Here is a 23,696-nt window from a genome sequence, read left to right on the forward strand (position 1 = left end):
CTTTTTGTTTTTCTAAAGACTACCTTTAACATTAAAAAATTTTTCCTTTTCCCTAGGTCACTTTGACCTTTTGTGGGTAATGTGAAATTCCCAGAGATATTTCTTCTCAGTGTAAGCATTAGAATGTCTGAAACTTATATTTTACACATCTGTGAGGTCACATTTCTGGTGAATAGTGAAAAATAGGATATAGTATAAATCACAATATACACAATACATAAGTTATATTATTTTGAACACAATAACAGATTTCCTTAATATGCCAAAGTTTGAAGGCAGTATTCTAGATGAAAATGCAGATTTAAAAAAAAAAATTTATAAAATCAATGTTCATTGAAGAAATTTAGAAAATACAGCAATCTAAAAAGGGAAGAGCTGTCCATAACTCCATAAAGATCACTATTAATATTTTGTCATATTTTCTAACAGCACTTTTTCTCTATTTTATTTTTAATATTTTAGTAAAGTTGTGTTCCTGTGTTACTACAAATTCTTTTAAATACCTTAAATTAACCCTTAATATCTAGTTATATGGATAATTTGCTTAACCACTCTTATAGATATATTTAGGTTGTTTCATCTTTTTGATTATTATTGAGAGAGAATTTATCTTTTGCATTCCCCCCCCCCCCCCCCCCCCCCCGTGAACCCGATATGTGTGTGTTTGTGGTTTTGATATATTTTGTTGGGAAAGGTTCTCAGAAGTAGAATCCTTTGGGAAAGGGATAGGAATGAATTTAAGTCTCTTGATGCATATCACTGGGGTCCTTTCCAGAGGAGTGTATCCGTTTACCTTCAGTGATGGGAGACATACTTTTCAACTATCCACTTATTTGTACTTTTGCCCCTGAGTAAAGTTTGAGAGGCTTAGTTGAAGTCTGTCTGTGGCTCATAATGGGGTTCTGTCCTCCCACCCTATTACTGTGGTAGACAGGTCTCTTGCTTCACACTGGAAGCATCTTTGCTTTTGCTTTTAGATCCCTACTTTGATTGACCGGATGCTTGTGTCATCTAACACGAAGACTGGGGCTGCAGGAGCTGAGGCCTTGTCCCTCCTGTTGAAGAGGCCCTGGGATCCTGCTGTGGGGGTGCTTTCTCATAACAAACCAGTAAGTTAGAGCAGCTCAAAACTTAACTTTGGCCCATGAAGTTTTTAGAATCCAGTCTCAGAATCTTAGCAAGAGGGTAATAAATAACTTGTTTAACTTTTCCCATTAATAACTGGTTGTGTATACTGCTTAGCATAGTTTCATAAGGAAATTAGCATTGGTTGGGATAAGAAAGGTATTGGGATACTTGGGATTTTGTGGAGCAGCACCTCTTCCTCACTGGTTCTCTGTTGGGGTTCTTTCTTCTTAGAGCAAACTCCCTGGCTCTCCTCTCATTCTCATTGCGTCCTCTGGGCCTTCTAGCTCCGTGTTCCCCACCTCACGCCGCCACCGCTTCTGGCAATCTCAGCTATCCTGCTTAGGCAAGGTATGTGTGGGAACAAGCGGAACTGTCTCCTGGGTGGACATAGAGGCTTGGAGGACTAAGCAGACAGAATGCAGGAGGGGATCAAAATTGATGGACTTAAGTGTTGAGCATCCCCTCCACTCTCTTTTGGTTTTTAATTTGAATGGTGCTTATCCAAGGTTGAAGAGATTTAGGGTAGGTTAGGCAGAATTGAGAGAAGATTTGAAACTAACTTCTGCTGGTATGGTTACCACTTTCTTTCCTTTAGGTCATCCCCGTAGCCACCCATCTGCTGAACAATGGTAGTGGAGTAGGAGTTCTGCAGTGTCTTGAGCATATGATTGGGGCAGTGAGAAGCAAAGTGCTGGAGGTGAGAATGCCCTCAGTTCACTGGGGCACACCCAGCGTTCTGGGGTTGTTCTGCACCCAGCTATAGCCTCCTGTCTTACTGTCTGCTTTCTCTTCCCGCAAAGATTCACAGCCATTTCCCCCACAAACCCATTATCTTGATTGGCTGGAATACAGGAGCATTGGTGGCCTGTCACGTAAGTAATTCCCATCTCATTTGGAGGTTGTCCTATGATAGATACTAGTACTGCTGATTGCTACCACTGAGTTCTTTTTTATGTTCCAGGCACTGTGCTAGATGATCTGCCTACATAAATGCATTTTAAAGTGTAGAAGACGATTTTTTAACTTTATTGTGAAAATTTTAAGCAGAAACTTAAAAGGAGAATAGTCCTATAATAAACCCTGTGAGCCCCTCACCCAGTGTTACCAGTGATTAACTTATGATCAGGCTCTTTTCATCTTACTCCTGCCCACTTTCTCTCTCCTCCGATTATTTTGAAGAAAATCCCAAATATCATTTCATTTATATATATTTCAGCATGTATTTCTGAAAAAAATATTCTTCCCCCACCCCCAAATGTAAATACTATTCTCTCACCTAAAAAAAAACCAAAAAAACCCCACCAAAAAAAATGATAATTGTAACAGGCATAAATTTTAATAGCTTTGGAATTTGATGTTGTGTTCATATTTTATGCCTTTCTAAGACATCAGGGAACCTTTTCTTTATTATTTTACGTACATTAGCTTGTGTAAGTGTCCCTGACCTGTCCAAAGCCCCAGTTTTCAAGTGGATCAAATAAGCGAAGTCTGTGCTGCTTCATGTCGTCTGGTTAAGTATGACATCCAGGGCCACCAGAAGAAGAGGGCTATCTCCCTAAACTCCCTGGTCCTGGGAATGGCAGAATTTAGTCAGCGACTGCAAGTGCCTGGAGCTAACTATTAAATTCAAAAAGGAGAGATTTTCTTCATGTAAGGAAGAAGAGCAATATTTGTGTTCTCCTGATTGCATTTGCTATTAGTGGAGGAAAAAGTGAACAAGACATTAGTATAGAGAATTGGTAGGATTGGAAGCACTGAACTTCCCATCCTGTGGTTCAGCCCTCTACTGGGATCCTCTCAGGGCTTCACTTCTCCAGGTGGTACAGTGTATCTTGTGCCCTGTGCTCTTACTGCTGCCACTATGGCTGGTACCCTTGAGGATTAGGACTGGTGGGGAGGAGATGGGATTAGCTGGTAGGTCTGGACTACCTCCGGACTCGGGGTGGTAGCTCTGGATGTAGCTACAGTGAAGTTGACCTTGAGACAAACTTTTGTATTATTTCCAGGTGTCAGTGATGGAGTACGTCACTGCAGTTGTCTGCCTTGGGTTTCCTTTACTTACTGTGGATGGTCCCAGAGGGGTAAGCATGGGGTGTAGCTGATTGCTGGGTCATTGGCTGGTAAGGGTAAGGGGGTGCATACCTCGCCCAAACTGGTTAGTGACTGTAGTTGCCAGGCTGACTCCCCTCAGTGGACTTGCCAGGTCAGTGCACAGTGAATATTAATTGGCTGATAGTAAAATTTATACATGTTTTAGGATGTGGATGATCCCCTCTTGGATATGAAGACTCCAGTCCTCTTTGTCATTGGGCAGAATTCCTTGCAGTGTCATCCTGAAGCCATGGAGGATTTCCGGGAGAAGATTCGAGCTGAGAACAGCTTGGTGGTAGTTGGGGGAGCTGACGATAATCTCAGGTGCGTAGGTTCTCCCAGAGCTGTGAGAGAGCCATGTTACAGTGTTGGAGAGATGCCTGTGAAGTGATGATGTAACTATAGACTAAATCTGCTTCCGTGAAAACGGGAACTGTTTTACATGAACTAATTCAGATTTATAAAGAGTTGCAAAAATAGTACAAAAAATTCTTACATACCCTTAACTCAGATTTCCACGTGTTGATGTCTCACATATCCAAAGTATAATTATCAAAATGAGAAAATTAACATTGTATGACACTATAATCTGTAGGTGCTGATAGTGTCCATCGTTTCACTGATGTCCTTTTTCTGTGCGGTATCCAGTCCAGGATCATATGTTGTTTTTAGTTGCCTTGTTTCCTCAGTCTCCATGAATTTGATACTATTCCTTAGTCTTTCATGACCTTGACATCTTAAAGACTTGTGGCCAGTTATTTTGTAGGCTGCCCCTCAATGTAGGTTTTTAACATTTTGTGATTAGGTAGAGCATATGCATTTTTGGCAGGAATGCGAGAGGTGATAAGCCCTCAGCACATCTTCTCTGGGGATACATGATGTTGATGTGTCTTATCATAGATGGTGTTAACCTTGATTGTGTGGTTAAGGTGGCATCTTCTAGGTTTCTCCACTGTAAAGTTACTATATTTCCCTTTGTGATTAGTAGTCACCCTATGGGAAGGAGATACTTTGAGACCTTGTGAAGGCAGTCTTGGTCACTGTGCTTTCACTGGGGTAGGCATTTTTTATATTTTCTTTCCTTACTAAGGATGTATGTGAACTTAGATTTTATTTGTATTAAGCATCGTTTTATGTATTTTGGAGTAAAAACAGCCAGAGTTTGGAAGGGGCACCTTTGGTCATTGAGATGGCCACTGGTCCTTTACAAGACTGGCTGCCTGTAGGGACTTTAATTGTGTTTTCATGAAATTACTGAAAAAGAGATTGTGTCATTTATTGGGCTTCCTTTTTTTATATGCTCAATTTTAGAGATTTAATTTCTTAAAAACTTTCTTTAATGTTTATAATTTTGAGAGAGAGGGACAACATGAGTTGGGGGATGGGCAGAGAGAGAGAGGGAGACACAGAATACAAAATAGGCTCTAGGCTCTGAGCTGTTAGCATAGAGGCCAGCATAGGGCTCGAACTCACCACGAGATCATGACCTGAGCCAAAGTCAGATGCTTAACTGACTGAGCTACCCAGGCGCCCCGAGATTAATTTCATTTGTGTTTTTTAGCTAGTAGCTTAAAGCAAGTATCTGCCCCCATCTGTCTTGTCAGTTTCTTACCCAGAGATGTTTTGGAGAAGTCCTGGTCTTTGTCATTTGGCAGCTTCTTTTGGGCCTAGAAGCAAATGCTTTGGTTCTCAAGGTAGTGTTTTCATGTAAATTGATTGTCTTTGTTGGTCATTCAGACGTTCTTATCTGTAGAAAGGTATCATGTGTGTGTTGAGTGGCAGGGAGGGAACATGAGAGGTGGGGATACCTTCATGGAGTTGTGTCAGGAGGCTGCTTATGAGACATATTTGCATGATGCCATGAGCATCAGCCTGAGGATTGGGAGACCTTAATTTAGTTTTGGCTGCTTTGCTAAGAAGCTTGGGTAAACTGCTTAACTTTTGGGACTCAGCGATCCTTATCTGTAAGATGAGGGTGCTACCCTAGGTTAGAGGCCAACAGCCAGTAAATTGGGGTCTCAGAATTTGGAGACTCAGAATGTTGTTCTCTACCCTGTCATTGGGGGCTCTGTTTTTCTCTTTGCTGAGGCCCCCAGTCAGAAACCAGGGGTTTTCAGACTAGCTTTCAAAGAGGAGAATGCAGCCATCTGTGGCCATTTTCTCTTATCCCTTTAGAACTAACCTGTGACCACCTTTCCTCTTCTACTAATCTCATTTCAACAGCAACCAGTGATCTCAGGGTTTGGGCCTCCGTTGGGAGACTTCTAGATAAGGTCTTAGAAGTCAGATAGAGTTTATCTGTGAAGCCAAAGGTATAGGACTTCTGTAGTATACAGTCCTAGGCAATTTCCATATGTTATTTGTTTTTTTATATGTGTTATTTTTGTAATCCTCACTATTCCATGAGTGAGGTGTTATGATTCCCCATTTTGCAGACATGGAAACAGGTTCAGAGAGGTTGTGATAACTGCGTGAGGGCTAACGTAGTCCTCCTTCCTGAGCCTAGAAAAGAACCAACACAGAAGAGAAACCCATTCTCGCTTCCATGTGATGCCATTTTCTCCTCTCTGTCTCTGTCTCTTAGAATAAGCAAAACAAAGAAGAAATCAGAGGGACTGACTCAGAGCATGGTGGACAGATGTATTCAGGTACACAGTTGCTTTATGTGTTTTTCTCAGCTAGGCTTGCCTTTCTATAACCTTTAGGCTTGATCTTGTTGGCAGCAGCCTCTTTGGCTCTGAAGGAGTATCCACTGGGGCCTCTGGTAGAACTAAATCATAAGCAAAGGAAAGGGGAAATGAGAGTGACAGTCTAAGATGCATACAGAGCATCAGGGGAGAAAGAGTTTATTGGAGGAGTGAGGGAGCACAACCATCCCAGAACACCACCCCACAGAGGCCTTGGGGCATAGGCTCCTGCTGGTCTTTGACTGAGGCTTGGATTTGTGCCTGGCTCTGTGTGCCTGGAGAAGGACTGAAGGCACACCTGACGCCAAAGGCAGGGTTGATTGAATTGAGTTAACCCTGTCGGGGAGGTTCCTATTCCCTAGACTGAAGGACTCAGCGGCCTGGGCCCCTCTTCATACTAGGATGAGATCGTGGACTTTCTGACTGGAGTGCTCACTCGCACCGAAGGGCACATGGGCTCCGAGCCTCGGGATCAGGATGCTGAGAAGAAGAAGAAGCCTCGGGATGCAGCCCGCAGAGACCTGGCCTTTGAGGTTCCTGAGCGGGGCAGTCGGCCTGCCTCACCAGCTGCCAAGCTTCCTGCCTCACCCTCAGGCTCAGAGGTAATGTAGGCAGGGAGGGAGTGCTTTTGCTGGGGAAGGAAGACTGTGGATTTGGTTCCTAGGGATGCTTGTCTACTTTGCCAGTGCTGTAGGCCTTAGAGTTGCTTTGAGGAGAATTCCTGACCAGGGAATTCCAGGGGACTTGATAATTAATGGTTAAATCCAAACAGCATTGGCTCAGCTCTTACTCTTCTCACCCTACTCAGGATCTTTCCAGTGTGTCCAGCAGCCCCACTTCCAGTCCCAAGACCAAAGTGACCACAGTGACCTCTGCCCAGAAGTCCAGTCAAATCGGGAGCTCTCAGCTCCTGAAGAGACATGTGCAGCGGACAGAAGCTGTGCTGACCCACAAACAAGCCCAAGGTATTGGCTCCTCCTGGCCTAGTAGCCTCTCAGGTTATCTTCTGCAGTGACATCATATGGCATTTGGAAAGTATTGACATCTGTAACTTCTGGGGCATGTGAGAGGCACCGTTTCCCACATTTCTGTTCAAACAAAATTAGGTTGAAATGAATACTGAGGATTGTTTTCAAGAGTAAGACATCACAAAAGGTCTGTGCATTAGTGGGGTTGTATAGTTCCACTAATTATAGCTTTGCATTGGTGTTCTGGGGAGTTAGGCTTTATGAGCTGACTCCATGTGTATTTGCCTAAAAATTTTTTCTGACTCCCAGTTGGGGAAGCTACTTCTTCTGTTTTAGGCCCTGCCCAGCCACTCCTGCAGTCAGGACACTCTTCAGATCATGTGGACAGGGTGATTAGCTTTATTCATCAGATTCCAGGGCAACTCAACTGGCATCATGCCCTTTCTTTGTTTCCACCTTGAAGGTTCAGCCTCCCATATTGAGACTTTCAGTGAAGTTTATCAGTCTCTCTGCAGATAGGTTTTAGAGTAGACTGGGAAATGTTTGTATGGTTGAGATCAGAGTTTGGAGAACAATGAGTGCTACTAAAGCCACAGAAAAGGGAGAGTTTTGCGGGTAGGTGGAAAAGAAACAGTGGCTCTCCCCGTGCCCCCATTTTGATCCTGTTGGGCAGCCCTGAGGTAAGGCCTCTTGGTCATTGTGTGTGTATGTATCCAGGAGCATGTATCATCTGAGGTCTCACGTGCCTGGAAAGTGGCAGCACCAGAGCTGGCTGTCCAGTAGAGAGATGTAGAGATGACAGCAGGCTGATCTGCTCACTTCCCCTGTGTTTCTTTTTAGTAGAGCCAAAGGACTTAAACCCAGGCATCTTAAGAAGGTGCCCTTAAGAGCGGTGCTAACAAGGAGCACAAGTGTGTGAGGGGATCTGTGAAGGCAAAAAAAAAAACAAAAAAAGGAAAAAAGGCCAAGCTTCTAGTGTGCACGGGGATGGTCTGTGACCTGGATCTTCTTAAGTGGTGGCCAGAGCCAAGTTCTGGGTGGGTGGGTGGGTGGTGTTTCCATAGGCTTTTGATGAAGAGAGAACCAGTGGTTGGCTCTGCTTATGGAGGGGATAATTAGTTGAGAATCTAAGGAGTTCTTGAAGGGTGATTGGTGACCTGGGTTCGAAACAGGACCCAGAATATGGTGCAGAGCAGCAGCCCTAGCGCCCTGACTTTGACAGAGCTCAGAGGCAAGAGGGAATGATTATAGCTAACTTTTATGGAGCCCTGACTATGTGCCATGCTGTCTTCTTGGCACTTGACTTGCTATTGCTCGTTGAATCGTGGCAACGGCAAATGAAGCAGGTACATTTATTATTTTCAGTTATGGGTGATTCCATGGAATCATCATGGGAGTTAGGTTTCGAACCCATGCAGTAATTCTGGAAGGGGCCCATGATGACCATTTTCTAGAACATTTTCATATCTTTTTCTTACTCCCTCTCCTTTTCTCTTTTCTCTGGCTGGCTGTGATTCTGTAATTCTTTCTGATTCATTCCAGCACAGTTTGCTGCTTTTCTGAAACAAAATATGCTGGTGAGGAAAGCTCTTCCTCCCGGCACCTCCTCCTGTCTTTTTGGTGAGTATTGCTTTTCCTTTCACCTTTTCACGCTCTGTTCTCTGCTTCTGTCCACTTTTCCCTCAGTTGCTTCCCCATTCTGTTTCTCATTTGTTTCTGGTTTCCTACTTTTCTTTTTCTGCCTTTTTGTCTTCAGTTCTTTTCTTGGCTGACTTCTTTTGCTTACTCCATAGTCTGCTTTTTCTCTGTACTTTCTGTTGGCCTCTCATGATTTTTCTTTTTTTTGTCTCTTGTGGTTCTTGGCTGTGCTTCTCCTATGTGTGCCTGTGGCCCATTGCCTGTGAACCTGAGTTTCCTTGTGTGTTTTTCTCCCTGTCTCTGGTTTCCTGCTTCCATCCTGGCTGCTACAAGCACATCAGCCACTTACAATAAGCATAAAACCTGTAGCTCTTCTCCCTTTTACTCTCCTTCCTATTCTGATTTTAGTCACTGCATTTGTCCCCTAAGTGGTCCTTCCAGCTGGTATTGCCCTGTGGTCCGGCGTAGCTCTCTGTGGCCCAGGCCAGGAGCCCCATCCCTGCCCGCCATCCTCATATACTACTGCTTTCCTCCCCACCCTTCCCCTGATTGCCTATGCTAAGAAGAGGGACTGGAGTGGGCTTCTGGTTTTAAAAAGAAGGGGATCTCTGAGGTGCCTGGGTGGCTCAGTTGGTTAAGTGTGTGACTCTTGATATCAGCTCAGGTCTTGATCTCAGGGTCATGAGTTTAAGCCCTACATTGGGCTCCACGCTGGGTGGGAAGCCTACTTAAAATAAAAATAAATTTAAAAAAAAAGAAGGGGATCTCTGAGGAAACCTGAAGGATAACTTCAGAGTCCAGGAGGCTTGGCCATGTGCAGGATGAGTCTGTTTGATTCAGTGGAAGGGGAGCTCATGTGCGAACAGTTGGCCTTTCTCTGTACTAGTGCAAATGACCTGGGGACTAGTTGTGACATGGACCACCATTGCCCTGTTACTTTTGGGCAGGAGCTATAAAGTTGTCTTGGCTGAGATGCTCCCTTGCCTAGTAGCCACTCAAAGCCACCCTTAATTCCTGGCAATAATCCTTCTTGTTGCCTTCATTTGGCAAGCAAATCTTCAACCTTGGGTGCTTAGGACAGAGTAGGACTCCGAGAGCCTTGTGAAAGTCTCTTTTTTTGAGAGGACTGGGTAGTGTGCTTCTCTGCTTCTTCTTTGTGGAATGTTCACTGTCCCCCAGCTGTATGATGTGAGGTTGGGCTTGAAAGAGGAAAATTATCACATTGTTTGAGTCCAGGAAGCACTGCTTATATTCACTATAGTGAGTCCTCTCTTTTTTGGTTGGCCTTCGCTAGGTAAGATCAGGGTGTCTTCTTGTTTCCTTTTTGTTTCTACCAACTCAGAGCTCCCTTCCTCCCTCAGAGCCTACTCCAGAACAGGGTAAGGGTTGGGCATGGAGCCATTCCCTGAGAGGACAAGATGGTGTCTACCACAGATGGGACCTGAGTGAGGTGGGACTGAATCATTGGCAATTGCCTTTGAAGTGTGACTTTGTATGTGACACACAGTCATGCCCTTGCTGCTACTGTCTGTCAGTGTCTCTCGGGCTTTTTTGGATTGTGGAAGACCTCACCTCAGCTCCATCTCTTAGTTCCCATTTCATCAGAACAAACGGAGGAGGCAGAGAAAGAGGATCTTAGGGTCCAGCTGAAGCGCCACCATCCTTCCAGTCCTCTTCCTGGCAGCAAGACCTCCAAGCGACCGAAGATTAAGGTGTCCCTTATCTCCCAAGGGGACACAGCTGGAGGGCCTTGTACTCCTTCCCAAGGAGGAGCTCCAGAAGGTGAGTGTCTCTTCGCCTGTCTAAATAAAAACCGAGCTCTCTCAAAAAAAAAAAAAAAAAACCGAGCTCTCTCAGAGCACACATCATTGCTGCCTTGGTGGCTACTTGCTGGACATCTCAGCCTGTACTTCAGTGTAAGATGTGCCTGGAGCAGAGAAGACAGAAGGTAGCATGTGGGGCAAAAGTGGGCAGTGACCTGATCTGAACTAGAATAATCAGGAAGGCAGAATGAGGATCAGGGGGAGCATCCGGAGCATCATTATATTTTGTTCTCTATCAGTTTCAATTAAAGATAAAATATTCCAGCACCTGGCTGGTTCAGAGGAGCATGCAACTCTTGATCTCAGGGTCCTGAGTTTGAGCCCCACATGGAAGGTATAGAGATTACTTAAAATCTTTAGGAAAAAAATATAATAAAATATTACAAAAAGTTTAGAAAATGGAAGAAAAAATACCTCCAGCTCTCCCTATTCTACTGTTCTACTTATTCGTCATTTTTCTTCTTCCAGTCTTTGTTCATAGTATTTTGGATTTAGCCTGGGCTGTGAAACCCTGAAAGGGGCCAAGCAGGACTGACCAGTGGCCTTGGGGTTTTCTGTTTTGCAGTTGCAGGAGGGAAGCCCATCACCATGACGCTGGGGCAGACTTCAGCAGGGCCCAAGGAGCTCACAGGGCTTCTCACCACTACCAAGTGAGTCTGTTTCTTAGCTTTTCTGGCTCTGAACCTTTCTTTTTACCTTTTCTCTGGTCCATTTAGTGCTTTGGAAAGATGATAGTCTGGGTTCTGTCAGTTTTGGGAATGTGACTTTTTTCTCAGTGGGATCTTTGCCCTTTTGGTGGGGGTGGGGGGTGGGGGGCAGTGCCGTGGGGTGGGGAGGGGATCAGTTCAATTCTTTTTTACTGAAAATTTGCAAAGCTTCCCATAGCTCTTGCTTTAAGGTTTGAAATCTTTATTTTAGGCCTGACTTTCAGAAGGATTAGAGACCAGATTCAGAAAGTGGAACAAAGAAAACTATAGGTTCTAGTGTCTAGAAAGCCTTGCTGGGCCCTACAACCCTCCCTGTGTTGCTGGGGTCTGCTGCCCTCCAACCTTTGAATAATGGAGCTCCTGTCTTCGTCTCCAGGTCAAATGCTTCTGAAGGGGGAGTCTCAGCCAGCCCAGCCTCCTCAGTCTCCAGCAGCACTGCACCCAGTGCCTTGCATACACTCCAGAGCCGCCTAGTGGCCACCTCTGCTGGCAGCTCCCTCCCAGGTATCTGGTAGCCCAGCATTTCCCGCCTCCCAGCAAAATCTCCTTTCAGCTGCTGCTGGAGGGTGGTCCTAGGAAAGCAGCTGAATCTGGAGGATTCTCCTCTGGGTTGCAGGCTTTCATAGAGGCTTGATGTGAAGTTAGAATTAGCTTTAAAGTGGGAGAGTTCTTGGTCTTAATATCTACAGTGAGTAAAGAGCCCAGTCTGCAGGTGGGGTCTTTTGTACTATAAGGAGGAGAAATAGCTGGTGGGAAATGTATGTATTGTGTTCACTGTGGTGTTCTTAAACACATCTGATTGCAGAAAATTGGAGATTGTGCTGTGCTAGCATTAGCAAGATGAGGCACCTTTCTGCCTCTGCTTGTCTCCTCACTTTCACCACCCCACCCTACATGGGAAGGCTGGTTGCCTGAGTCCAGCAGGGCCAAGGCTGTGCAGGTGTCCTCCTTCAGGAGGACCTCCCTCTTTGCTTTGTGGCCACTGGGCTGTGTGTAGTGAAGTGTAAATCAGGTATTTGGAATTCTTTTGGCTTCAGAAGCTGTCCCCTTCCCTGGAAGGGATGGAATTTAGATTTCTGAAGTGGGATTCCAACTTTCTGGTTTTCCTAAAATTGTCCAAGATGTTGGACAGGTAGTTTAGAGCAGGTTGGGATATGCAGAGCAAATCCAAGGCAGTATGTCTAGAATAGTAGCTTTCCTCATGTGGGCATGCAGTGTGCATGCCTGGGGAGTCCTTCCTGGCATCTTTCTGAGAGCCCTGGAAATGTCCCAGGGAAAGAGCATTGGTATTTTAGTTGGTTGTTGAAGATGGATGGGTGTGGCTGCTCTTGGGATGAGGGCTTGAGCCTATATTGACATTTGTTATATCCTCTCCTAGGGGCTACATCAGCCAGCAGCCTCCTTCAAGGTCTCAGCTTCAGCTTGCAGGATATCAGCAGCAAGACCTCTGGCCTCCCAGCAAATCCCTCCCCAGGGCCAGCCCCACAGGTGCACATCTGCCTTCTGCTGGGTTGGGCAGGTGTGGGGAGGAGGCATTCTCAGTTTAGTTGGTTTTGACAGGGAAACTGGGTCTGGAATCTGGGTCAAGACAGCCTTCTGACTTCACCCTGGGAACTACCAGAGGTTAAGGCTCCATCACTTACTGTGTGATCTTGGGCAAGTTTTTTGATCTCTCTGTGTCTTCGTTTCCTTGTCTGTAAAATTAGGATAATAGTATCTCTCTCAAAGGGTTGTTTTGAGGATTAAGTAAGCTAGTATATGGAAAATGCCTGGAAGAGTACCTTGCATGTAGTAGGTGCTCAGTGGATGGTAGCCTTTAATGCTATGGGCCCTCCATACTCGAACATTGCTTTTGGGCAATAGCTTCTGATCACCTGGGCTTGTGTGTCCCACAGGCCACCAGTGTGAAGTTGCCCACCCCCATGCAGAGCCTGGGTGCCATCACCACGGGCACCAGCACCATTGTACGTACCATTCCTGTGGCCACCACTCTCTCCTCCTTGGGTGCCACTCCTGGTGGGAAGCCCACAGCCATCCACCAGCTGCTGACCAATGGGGGCCTCGCTAAGTTGGCAAGCAGCCTCCCTGGCCTGGCTCAGATCTCTAACCAAGCATCAGGTGAGTCTCTCATGACAGCCGTGGGGACTCTTAGATATGGGATCTTTCCCCAGGACCTTCCCATCTCACATGGGCAAGGCATGTTGTTGAACCCAACTCACCAGGGTCCTGGCATTGACCCCCCAAGGATTCAGCTGTGTGAGACCAGCCCCCAGAGAGGTCAAAAGAACACAGCTGTTTCCTGCTGCCTTTCAGACTGACTGATAGAGCATAGATAACCCAGCTGGGGAAACTGAGGTGGGAGGCCGAGGGGGTGGTGTGTGTCATGTGAAGAAACTCTCCAGGAGAAGAAAATGGAGGCTATGACCAAAAACAACCTTCCCCCCATCTCTGTCAGGCTTGAAGGTCCCTACCACCATTACTCTGACACTGCGTGGCCAGCCCAGCCGAATCACTACACTGAGCCCCATGGGCTCAGGAGCAGCCCCGTCAGATGAGCCCAACTCCCAGGCGCTGCCCTCCAGCTCACAGGTGAGTCTGCCTGGAAAGACTGAGGACGCAGGCTCCGGTATTGGGAAGTTTGGGGCCGACTGACTGGCTTATCAGAGTAGCTGCCAGTGCACTGGACTTGTAGGCAGACCATGGTCAAATCCAGACCTAGGGGTTTCTAGCTTTGTAATATTGAGCAAGTTGTGGACTTCTTTGAGTCTCCTCTTCCATGGCACCCCCTGGATTATTTTGGGATTAAACATGGAACTATGTTCAGGTGTGTAGCAGTGCTCAGTAAGTAAGTTTTGTTTGCTTTCCCTCTCCATTCCTTTTCTCTTCCCATTCTTGGTTTCATCATTCACAGGTTGTGGTAGAGGCGAGTTAGTTGATTAACAACCTTACTTTGACCAGTTTTCCAACATTGTGCTGTTCCAGCTCTTGGCATTCATTTCATCTTTTTAGGACACACTAGATTTCTATAGCTCTTACCCACAAGTCACCAGCAGTTCCTTGTAGCTGATCGGATTTCTATTGTAACCTTGTCACGTAAAATGTTTCTAATCTTAAGTCATGATCTGAGAGCTACCTAGAGATCAGAGGCAAAAGAAAAAAAATAGCTGGAGTCCAGTGTTGAGTGTGATTTCCTTCAAGTGTGCACTGACCCTTTCAGCCTTGGCCTTCCCTCGTGGGAGCGAGGGTGCTATGCAGGCTGCCATGACAGAAAGCCAGGCCCTGTTCCCGTCATTCCCACTACACCAGCCCTGCCCAGGAAGTGGGGGGCGGGCCCCTATTGGCACTTGACAGCTTCCAACTGTTCTAGATGATCTTCTGCCTCCTCCTTTTTAGAGGAAAATACTGCACAGAGATTGTTACCTGGCATTCATTGGGATCATAGTTACCGCCCCCCCCCACCGCCTTTTTGGCAGAAAAATGGAGGTGTTTTTATTTCTTTTTTTTTGTTAATTCCTTATTTTTTCAATTACAGAAATGTGCTTATTTTAAATAATTCAAACATTACAGAAATAATTACAGAAGTAATTTAGAAAGTGAAAATGTCCCATGATACCACTCTCAGAGATGATAACCCACTAACAGCTTGGTATGCATTCTCCTAGATTTTTCTTGCTATACAAAGTATATTATCTTATTTTACTTTTTTGACAAAAATGGGATCACAGAATATGGACTATTTTGTAACTGGCCTTTGTTTACAACACATGTTGTGACATGCTTCCCTGTGGGTTACATAGAGACTTATCTACTTCTTGTCAGTTGCTACCTCATGTTTCACTAGGTGGATGTACGAAAGTGTATTTCACCACCTCCTGTTAGAGAGTTGGGCTGTTTTGTTTTTGATACAGAAAATAATGGTTCAGTGAACACCCTTGCTCCTGAGTTTTGCATGCCTCTGGGAGCTTTCTACAGTCTAGAGATCAATAGTGGAGAGTTGTGCATCTGACACCTGGCTAGCTGCTGGCTAATTGTCTTTCAGAGGTTCTGCTGGTTACAGTTCAAACCACAACGATGAGAATACCTATTTTCCTATGCCTTTATCATTTATGGAAATCAGTATTTTCAATTTAATTTATTAATTTGATGAGTGAAGTGAAATGGTTTTTTTTTTAATTTTTTTCTTTTTCTTTTAGTATTATTTTTTAAAAATTTACATGCAAGTTAGTTAGCATATAGTGCAACAATGATTTCAGGAGCAGATTTCTTAATGCCCCTTACTCATTTAGCCCAACCCCCCTCCCACAACCCCTCCAATAACCCTCTATTTGTTCTCCATATTTAAGAGTCTCTTATGTTTCGTCCCCCTTCCTGTTTTTATATTTTTTGCTTCCCTTCCCTTGTGTTCATCTGTTCTGTGTCTTAAAGTCCTCATATGAGTGAAGTCATATGATACTTGTCTTTCTCTAATTTCCCTTAGCATGATACCCTCTAGTGCCATCCACATAGTTGCAAATGGCAAGATTTCATTATTTTTGATTGCTGAGTAATACTCCATTGCATATGTGTATGTATGTGTGTATATACATGTATATATGTATGTGTATATGTGTATACATATATATGTATATATACATGTATGTATATGTGTATATATGTATATATACACGTATATATGTGTGTACATATACGTACATACACGCACACACATACACACACACCACATCTTTATCTATTCATCTATTTATAGCAGCTTTATACATTCAGATGTTTCCTTTATCTATTTAAAAAATTTTAAAAAATATTTATTATTGAGAGAGAGAGAGACAGAGCATGAGCAGGGGAGGGGCAGAGAGAGAGGGAGACATAGAATCCAAAGCAGGCTCCAGGCCCTGAGCTGTAAGACGCAGAGCCCAACGCGGGGCTCAAACCCACAAACCCCGAGATCCTGACCTGAGCTGAAGTTGGACACTGGATCCATCTAGTCACTCCAGTCCTTTGTCTATTGTACAAGTTGTATATACTTCAGTCAACTGCTTTTTTTTTTTCTTTCTGTTGAAGTATTAAGTGCTTGTTTTTTGATATTTGTTTTGGGATCTTTTATGACACATTAAAAATTTTTACATAGTGAGGCTACCTGCTTGGCTCAGTGGGTTGAGCGTCTGACTTTAGCTCAGGTCATGATCTCATGGTTTGTGAGTTCAAGCCCCACATCAGTCTTGCTGCTGTCAGCACAGAGCCCACTTCAGAACCTCTGTCTCCCTCCCTCTCTCTCTCTCTCTCCCTGTGAACCTGCCCCATTGACTCATGCTCTGTCTCTCTCAAAAATAAACATTAAGAAAGTTTTTTTTTTTACGTAGCAAAATCTTCAAATCTTTCCCTTTATAGCTCCAAGGTTTTGTGTCTTAAGAAAGCTCTTACCATTGCAAGAATATAATCTGTCTGTGTTTTTTTTATATTTTATTTTTTTAATTGTAAAATACATATGTACAGTTTATCATTTTGCCCTATTTTAGGCTTTAGGCTTGCTGTTCAGTGGCATTAGTATATTTACATTGCTGTGCAACCATCACCACAATTCAGGTCTAGAACTTTCCATTATCCTATACTGAAACTCTGTTTTTGTGTTTTCTTATAATGCATTTGTTTGTTTACCTTTAGTTTTTCAGTCCATTTGGAATTTATTTTTCTATGCTAAGGTAAGGATCTAACTTTATTGAAGAATCCATTATCCTTTCTTTCTATCCATTTGAAACCTGCTGCTCTCACATTCTCGATTACTACATACACCTGGGCCTTTTTGTACCTGTGACCCATCTGTTCTCACACTAGCTTTATGAAATTGTTTAATAATGCAGGTCTTCCAGTTAATGAAGTGTCCAGAATGTTTATAATTTGCTACTGTTACTCTTTTCCTTTTTCTTGATAAATAATGGGTTTTGAATTTTGTTCATTGCCATTTTGGAATCACATGAGATGAATGAGCATACACATTTCCTCTGAGTTAGTTAAAATGATGAATTACTTTAATAGATTTCCTAATGTCAGATTATCTAAATTCTACATTCAGTAGCTTGTTCAATACGTCCCATTATTTTTTTGCATATGTCCCAGTTTATTTGTATTGTGCACATGTAGGAAACGAGACCCTATCAAAAGAGAACAAAAAAAATAATAAAGAAGCCAAGTGTTTCAGAGGAAAAGCATGTCCACTCTTTTGATTTGCTTTTATTTTACTTAGGATTTTGGCCTCTGTGTTTATTAGTGAGATAGGCCTATAGTTTTCTTCCCATCCATCCCTGCTTTTACGTGTGTGCTTTCCTTGTCCAGTTGTATGAAGGGGTAAATCTATCCTTATAGAATGAGACGGAAGCATGTTTTTCTCCTATTGTTTTTTTTTTTAATTTTTTTTAATGTTTATTTTTGAGAGAGACGGAGCACAAGCAGGGGAGGGCAGAGAGAGAGGAGGCACAGAATCCAAAGTAGGCTCCAGGCTCTGAGCTGTCTGCATAGAGCTGGATGTGGGGCTCAAACCCATGAACCATGAGATCATGACTTGAGCTGAAGTCAGATGCTTAACCAGCTGAGCCACCCAGGCACCCTTCTCCTATTCTAAAAACATTTATATTGCACAGAAATTATGAGTTCCTTGATAGTGTGATGCAAATTATCTATAAAACCATTTGGGTCTATTATCAGGCAGTCTTAACCTTTGTTGATAATCATATTGATGCCCAACTAGAATGCATATCCCCACTATGTGATACCTCTTTCTCTCTTAGTGGTCCTCTTCAGCTTGCTCCAGCCTGGGAGAGCTAGTTAGTGGTAAGAAGAGGCTAGATAGAGCTCATTGAGAATCGTTTTCCATGGCTAAATTGAAGCACAGAATAAAGATCAAGATCTGACTTCTACCTGATAGCATTAACTTGAGAGCTTAGTTTTTATCTCAGAAAAATGAGTGTATAATTACTAGGAGGGTTCTAGTGGTTCTCTTCTTACAGAGAAAGGGCACATTATTAGATTAAGACTTGCTGACTTGAAAACTTCTAATGATTACCTCAGTGTTCACACTGCCAGACCATGTGATATCAGGGAAAGCAGTGGGCTGTGGGTCAGGTGCTCTGTCTTTAGCCAGCTGTGTGGTCCTGGGCAAATCACCTAACTTCTCTGGGTTTTGGTTTTCTTATGTGGTCTAGTAGGCCTAAATTAGTGATGATTGTGATAGGATTGATTAATAGGGGCTGTCTCAGAATCTCCTCAGACTGGGAAATTGAATTTTAAAAGGTTGAGAAATCACCCATTTATGATGTTTATGAGACAATTGGAAATTTGAACACTGGGTAATGTTGATATTAAGGAATTATTAACCCTTTAATATGTGATAATGGTGTTTACATTTGAAAAAAGAATCCTTTTTTAACGTTTATTTATTTATTTATTTATTTTTAACGTTTTATTTATTTTTGAGACAGAGACAGAGCATGAATGGGGGAGGGGCAGAGAGAGAGGGAGACACAGAATCGGAAGCAGGCTCCAGGCTCTGAGCCATCAGCCCAGAGCCCAACGCGGGGCTCGAACTCACAGACCACGAGATCGTGACCTGAGCTGAAGTCGGACATTTAACCGACTGAGCCACCCAGGCGCCCCAACATTTATTTATTTTTGAGACAGAGAGAGACAGAGCATGAATGGGGGAGGGTCAGAGAGAGAGGGAGACACAGAATCTGAAACAGGCTGCAGGCTCTGAGCTGTCAGCACAGAGCCTGACGCAGGGCTGAAACTCACGGACCGTGAGATCATGACCTGAGCCGAAGTCGGACACTTAACCGACTGAGCCACCCAGGTGCCCCAAATATAATCCTTTTTTAATTTTGAGTTACATAATATGATATTTATGGATAGGCTGAAAAAGAAAAAGATTATAAACACTGGCTAGACTTTTCTAAGGTCTTTGCAAACAATTATCTGTTTTATTTCTGGCACTGATAAATATTTATTGTGTTTCTTTTATGGAACTGGACTCTTATGTCCTCTTTTTTTTTTATTTTTTTAGGTTAGTTGGGGGGAGGGAGGGGGAGGGGAGAGAGAGAGAGAGAGAGAGAGGGAGGGAGGGAGAGAGAGGGAGAGGGGAACGAACTGGGGCGGGGGGGGGAGCAGAAAGGGGGTCAGAAGATCTCAAGCAGGCTCCATGCTGACAGCAGACAGCCCTATAAGGGGCTCAATCTCACGAACCATGAAATAACGACCTGAGCCAAAGTTGGGCACTTAACTGTCTGAGCCACCCAAGCACCCATACTTTTATATACTGTTTACAGCTGAAAAGCTGTCCGAGGAAGAGGAGGGACAGAGACTCTGTTGTGCCTTGCCTCAGAGTCCTGAGAATGGACTCCTTGCCTGTGGTTACAAGGTCTTTCTCCTCTCTAGCCACATGGTGGTCTGCCCAGCCAGGGGGCATCCCTGCAACTCTCTCAGTAGGCCCTGGGAGAGCAGACCCTCTAATCAGGACAGAGTAATCCTCTGTGCACAGCCCTGCCTTTGGGCAGGGTGAGCAAATGTTGTAGGCAGATTCTTTTAAGTTTTGATTGTCAAACCCTTCTTCGTTTCCCCTCTCCTGTGCCCTCCCATTTTCCCCTTTTTTTCTGCATTCTTATAAACCTCTTAGGAATTTTCCAAAAGTGAAATCTAGAAAAGTGAGAAAAACCCTGGTGAAAAAAAAGTCAACTGTTTCTACTTTGCTTTTTTCTTCCTAAGCTACAGGGCTCAACAAATTGTGGCGTCCTCCATACCAACTGAAAATGGATAAGACCTAAAAAACTGATATTGTCAGAACAGTCATGGAAAACTTCCTTATCTCTATCACCCTTAACAATTTACCCTTTCCTTTTCCCTGCATTCTCTTTCTGCCCTTATGCATAACAATAAGAGCAAACCTTTGTAGTTGAACACCTATTATACTCAAGGTGCTTTATGCAGATTGTCTGGTTTAATCTCATAACATCCCTGGGGAGTAGAGACTGTCCTTGTGTTTTACAGATGAGGAAGAGGAGATTTAGCATTCATCACTTGCCCTAAAAAGTGAGGTGGGTCTCTTAACTGCAGAGTCCACATTCTGGTAACCACTTGGCTGCTAGAACACATACTCTTGTACATCCAGCTTTTTCCCCATTGAGAATGACTTCTTTGAAATAATTTCTCAGGGTCTGAGGGTGTGTTAACCTGGCAAAGTTTTGACTCTTGTTCCCTCCCTCTCCTGCCATAGCGCCTACCTCCAGCGCCCTGAAGATGCCGTGTGATATACCTTCCTTCACCAAGCTGGTGATGGCTGCTGCACAGTGAGCCCTGGGTGCACACATGCTGTCCTGCTGAGCTGTCCACTTGTCTGAAGACTTCTTAAGACTGCCATTTTTGCCTCCCTGCCAACTGTCTTCAGAATGGGCCTCTGGGTCTTATGAAACCATTAGGCTAGGTGATATGGCGCCAGCAGAGGAAACATCGTCCTCTGGGATCTATGGGTCTCATTCCCGGAATCCCCAGGTTCCTGAGCAGATTTGGCCATGCATGGATCAGAGGCACTTCTCCAGCATTCGCTGTGACTTGACCCAAGTAGCAGTGTTGGACTGCTCACTGCATTTAATAAAGGAGTTCCTTTTGGAAGTCTGTGCTACCCCCATGCCAAGTTGGGAGGAGACAGCCACATGGTCTGGGGCCATTCAGGAGTTAGGATTGAGAGCCCTTTGCTGAGGACAGGGGTCATCCTGGCCCACCAACACTTGTGCCGTACCAGAGGGCTGGTTTTGGACGTCACTGTTACTTTCACTGAGCAGCCATGGGTGAGCACATCTCTGTCTTACGAACCACATCAGATACTGAGTTAGCCTGCTGAGACTTGGGAACTCCTAAATTCAAACCCATGATAGATCAAAGAGGACTAGGCTGTCATCTTTCAGTCCCTTTGGCCACTATAGATGGCGGGGGCGGCAGTTGGCCAGTAGGTGAAAGCTGGCCCCTTTCTTGTTTTCATCATGCTTCGGGCAGTTCCTGTGTGCAGAAAACCTGCAGGTCCAGAAAGACTGAAAAAGAGGAATGGAACAAATGAAGTGGCTTGAAGGATATGCCAGTAAGTCCTGTGGAGAAAATGATAGGGCTTCAGGTTTTGCACCTAGTACCTAAGGAACTGTTGATTCGACATGGAGATGAGAAGAAGGATTTTCCAAGTCACAGGGAAGAAACCCCAATCCCTGAAATTTCTATCTCCAGTGCTTGGAAGTGAAATAGGGATAACTGGCTAAGTTAACATCTTGGCCTGGCTTCCCAGGAAGCTTAAGCATCAAGATAATGAAGGCAGTACTTTAGTGTTTCTGTTTCCATTCTATGCCACTTCTTGTCTTCTTGCTTAGTAGTGGGAAGGTTACTGGCATTGACTCTACTGTGTGAGGCTCTTGGTACTAGCCTGAGTCCTGGAGAATGATCACTGAAGACAGGAGTTCTGAGCCCCTCCTTATGTCCTCACAATACTTGTATGCCAAGGTAGTTTTAGATTTGGCATCATACCTGTCCTCCAGATCAGGCTCTCAACCTTCTGTACTCTAGAAAATTTCTAGCCAAGGTGTCAATAAATAGAGCAACCCAGATGTGACTCCGACTCTGTTCAGGATCAGTAGGCAGGAGGGTGCACAGCATGCCATTGCCGTGGTCCAGCGTCCTGACCCATGGTGCAGCATATATCCAAACCAGGTCCCCTGTATTTAGTCCAGCAGCCTCACCTGCCAGTCTGACTGGCAGCCAGGAGGGAGTACACAGTGTGTAGGAGTCTGAGACAAAGCAAAAAGGAGTGCTGTGGGCAAGGAGGGGGCATGTGTGATAGGTGTGCAGAGAGCCTCTTGAACAACCAGGCCTCCCTCCCCGACCTCCTGCAGAGCTGGTCTCAGCAGTGATTTGCATAATATTAGGCTTCATTCTTGCATTAGTTGGTAGGTAACTGCTTTTGGAAATTTATTTAAGTAAGTTTGAGGAAGATATGAAATCTGAAAGAGGCATCCATGGGTCAGGGGTTTGGTAACTTTAAAGGCAGGATAACATGCCAGTAGGAACCAAGGGCAGTAAGACTGTGTGAGACTACCGGAAACTTTTAGGAATCATTTAGGATAGGCAAAGGGTGCTGAGCAATCCATTCATGACTTAGAAGTACAGCCTAGACAATGCTGGAGGGGTTGCTCCTGAAAGATGCTCGCCCAGTGTGTGCTGGGACCAAAGGAAAAACTAACGTATTGTCCTGCATCTGTGTAAACCCTCGTATGCTTCCCATGGATGACTTCCTGAGGCTTTGGTTGTACACCTTGAAGAAAAGCCAAACCTGGGAAGGGGAGTTGTAAGAACATTTCACCTTGGAGTTACAGACTAAAGGGGGAGGTGGTTGAACTAAGGGAGTCATGTTCTTCACACTTCTGCACCCACTCTTCTCGAAATGTGAAAAGAAGCTTTCCTCCATCTATCACGTATCAGACCTAGAGTCCTTAACCTCAGAAGGCAATACTACTGGCTGAGAATGTAGAAGGATCAAGAAGGCTTTAGTTCAATTCTTGACATTCAACATGACAGGTGCATGTTGATGCCTGATGGAAGATGTCCTTGTGCTTTAAGAAGAGGTCACTGATGGAGATCTTCTACCTGTTCTTGGCCCCACCACTAGAATAATCTTGGGCTGGGTGGGTTATAGAATTGAGGCACTGTCACAGTTCATTCTTATATTAGTAAAAACAAAAATAAAAGCAACTTTGGATTTCTTCAACTTGTTTTCAGTTGACTTCTCATATTTATTCTGATGACCACTCAGTGAAGTGGCACAGAAAATAAAAGCCAAGATAGTGTGGTAATGCCAGAGATCATCTCATGGATGCCTGGTGCCATGAGTACCGTACTTTGCACTGTACCATGGGTACCGTAATTCCCTTTTTACATGTGAGGAAATAGGCACAGAGAAGTCACAGCAGGAAGTGGCAGAAGTAGGACTAGAATCCATGCAGTCTGCCACCACTGTCTGTTCTCTGCACTGTTCTGGGGTTCTGAGATGGGACGCAGAAATGGACATTAGCCCAGGAGGTGAGATGATGGCTTTGCCTTCCTGTGGCCCTTTCCTGTTAACTTCCCATCAGGCCTGAAGTGATTCCTGCGGCTGTGGTGGGCTCTTGGCTGGGTCAGAATCAGTAGGTAGGGTCCTTGCCTTGGGTCCTGAGAGTGTGAAATCTCTTTGAACATTCTATACCTCTGTCCCCTCCCATAAGTAAATAAAGACAGGAATGAATGAATGAATGAATTCCAACCTCCAGATTATTTGTGAACTTGTACCCATGAGGACCTTCCTTCCTGTTCTTGAATTCCAGGTCCCTCCACTTAGCATTGGAACCCTTATGGGTAGAAGCCATGGTTCTGGTAGTCTACATGAAGTGTCCTAGTGCACGTGGGCTCATCTTGCTACCATCCTGTGTAGAGACGGTGCATTCTTTCCCTTCCAACTTTGGTCTCGCTGACTTGAGTGAGTCAAATGAAGTGAGAGATGAAGATTAAATTATTTAAATGATAGCCATCTTAAATTTCAGGAGTATAGGAATGGGGTCATAGCAAATTATAATGCAGAAACATGTTCATTACCTTTTTATG

The 23,696-nt window shown here is 44.4% G+C and overlaps 1 protein-coding gene across 10 annotated transcripts in view; it reads left to right on the forward strand.

Moving 5' to 3' along the window:
* KANSL3 (KAT8 regulatory NSL complex subunit 3) overlaps positions 1 to 23,352 on the forward strand; it is a 49,979-nt gene extending 26,627 nt beyond the window's left edge. For 8 of the 10 annotated variants that reach the window (XM_042981273.1, XM_042981270.1, XM_007097828.2 and 5 more), the window contains 17 exons: positions 978 to 1,109; positions 1,360 to 1,476; positions 1,724 to 1,825; positions 1,929 to 2,000; positions 3,135 to 3,209; positions 3,386 to 3,543; positions 5,804 to 5,867; positions 6,308 to 6,508; positions 6,715 to 6,871; positions 8,417 to 8,494; positions 10,103 to 10,294; positions 10,901 to 10,985; positions 11,419 to 11,546; positions 12,421 to 12,530; positions 12,938 to 13,160; positions 13,498 to 13,631; positions 20,299 to 23,352. In XM_042981273.1, the coding sequence (XP_042837207.1) occupies positions 978 to 1,109; positions 1,360 to 1,476; positions 1,724 to 1,825; positions 1,929 to 2,000; positions 3,135 to 3,209; positions 3,386 to 3,543; positions 5,804 to 5,867; positions 6,308 to 6,508; positions 6,715 to 6,871; positions 8,417 to 8,494; positions 10,103 to 10,294; positions 10,901 to 10,985; positions 11,419 to 11,546; positions 12,421 to 12,530; positions 12,938 to 13,160; positions 13,498 to 13,631; positions 20,299 to 20,319 (2,049 nt within the window). In that variant the 3' untranslated portion in view covers positions 20,320 to 23,352. Of the gene's footprint in view, positions 1 to 977; positions 1,110 to 1,359; positions 1,477 to 1,723; positions 1,826 to 1,928; positions 2,001 to 3,134; positions 3,210 to 3,385; positions 3,544 to 5,803; positions 5,868 to 6,307; positions 6,509 to 6,714; positions 6,872 to 8,416; positions 8,495 to 10,102; positions 10,295 to 10,900; positions 10,986 to 11,418; positions 11,547 to 12,420; positions 12,531 to 12,937; positions 13,161 to 13,497; positions 13,632 to 20,298 lie in introns of those variants that run through there. The other 2 variants (XM_007097830.2, XM_042981274.1) reach the window with 2 other exon arrangements.
* Positions 23,353 to 23,696: the final 344 nt, after the last annotated feature.

Source organism: Panthera tigris, chromosome A3, assembly GCF_018350195.1.
Source record: "Panthera tigris isolate Pti1 chromosome A3, P.tigris_Pti1_mat1.1, whole genome shotgun sequence".
In the NCBI taxonomy this organism is placed as follows: Eukaryota; Metazoa; Chordata; class Mammalia; order Carnivora; family Felidae; genus Panthera; species Panthera tigris.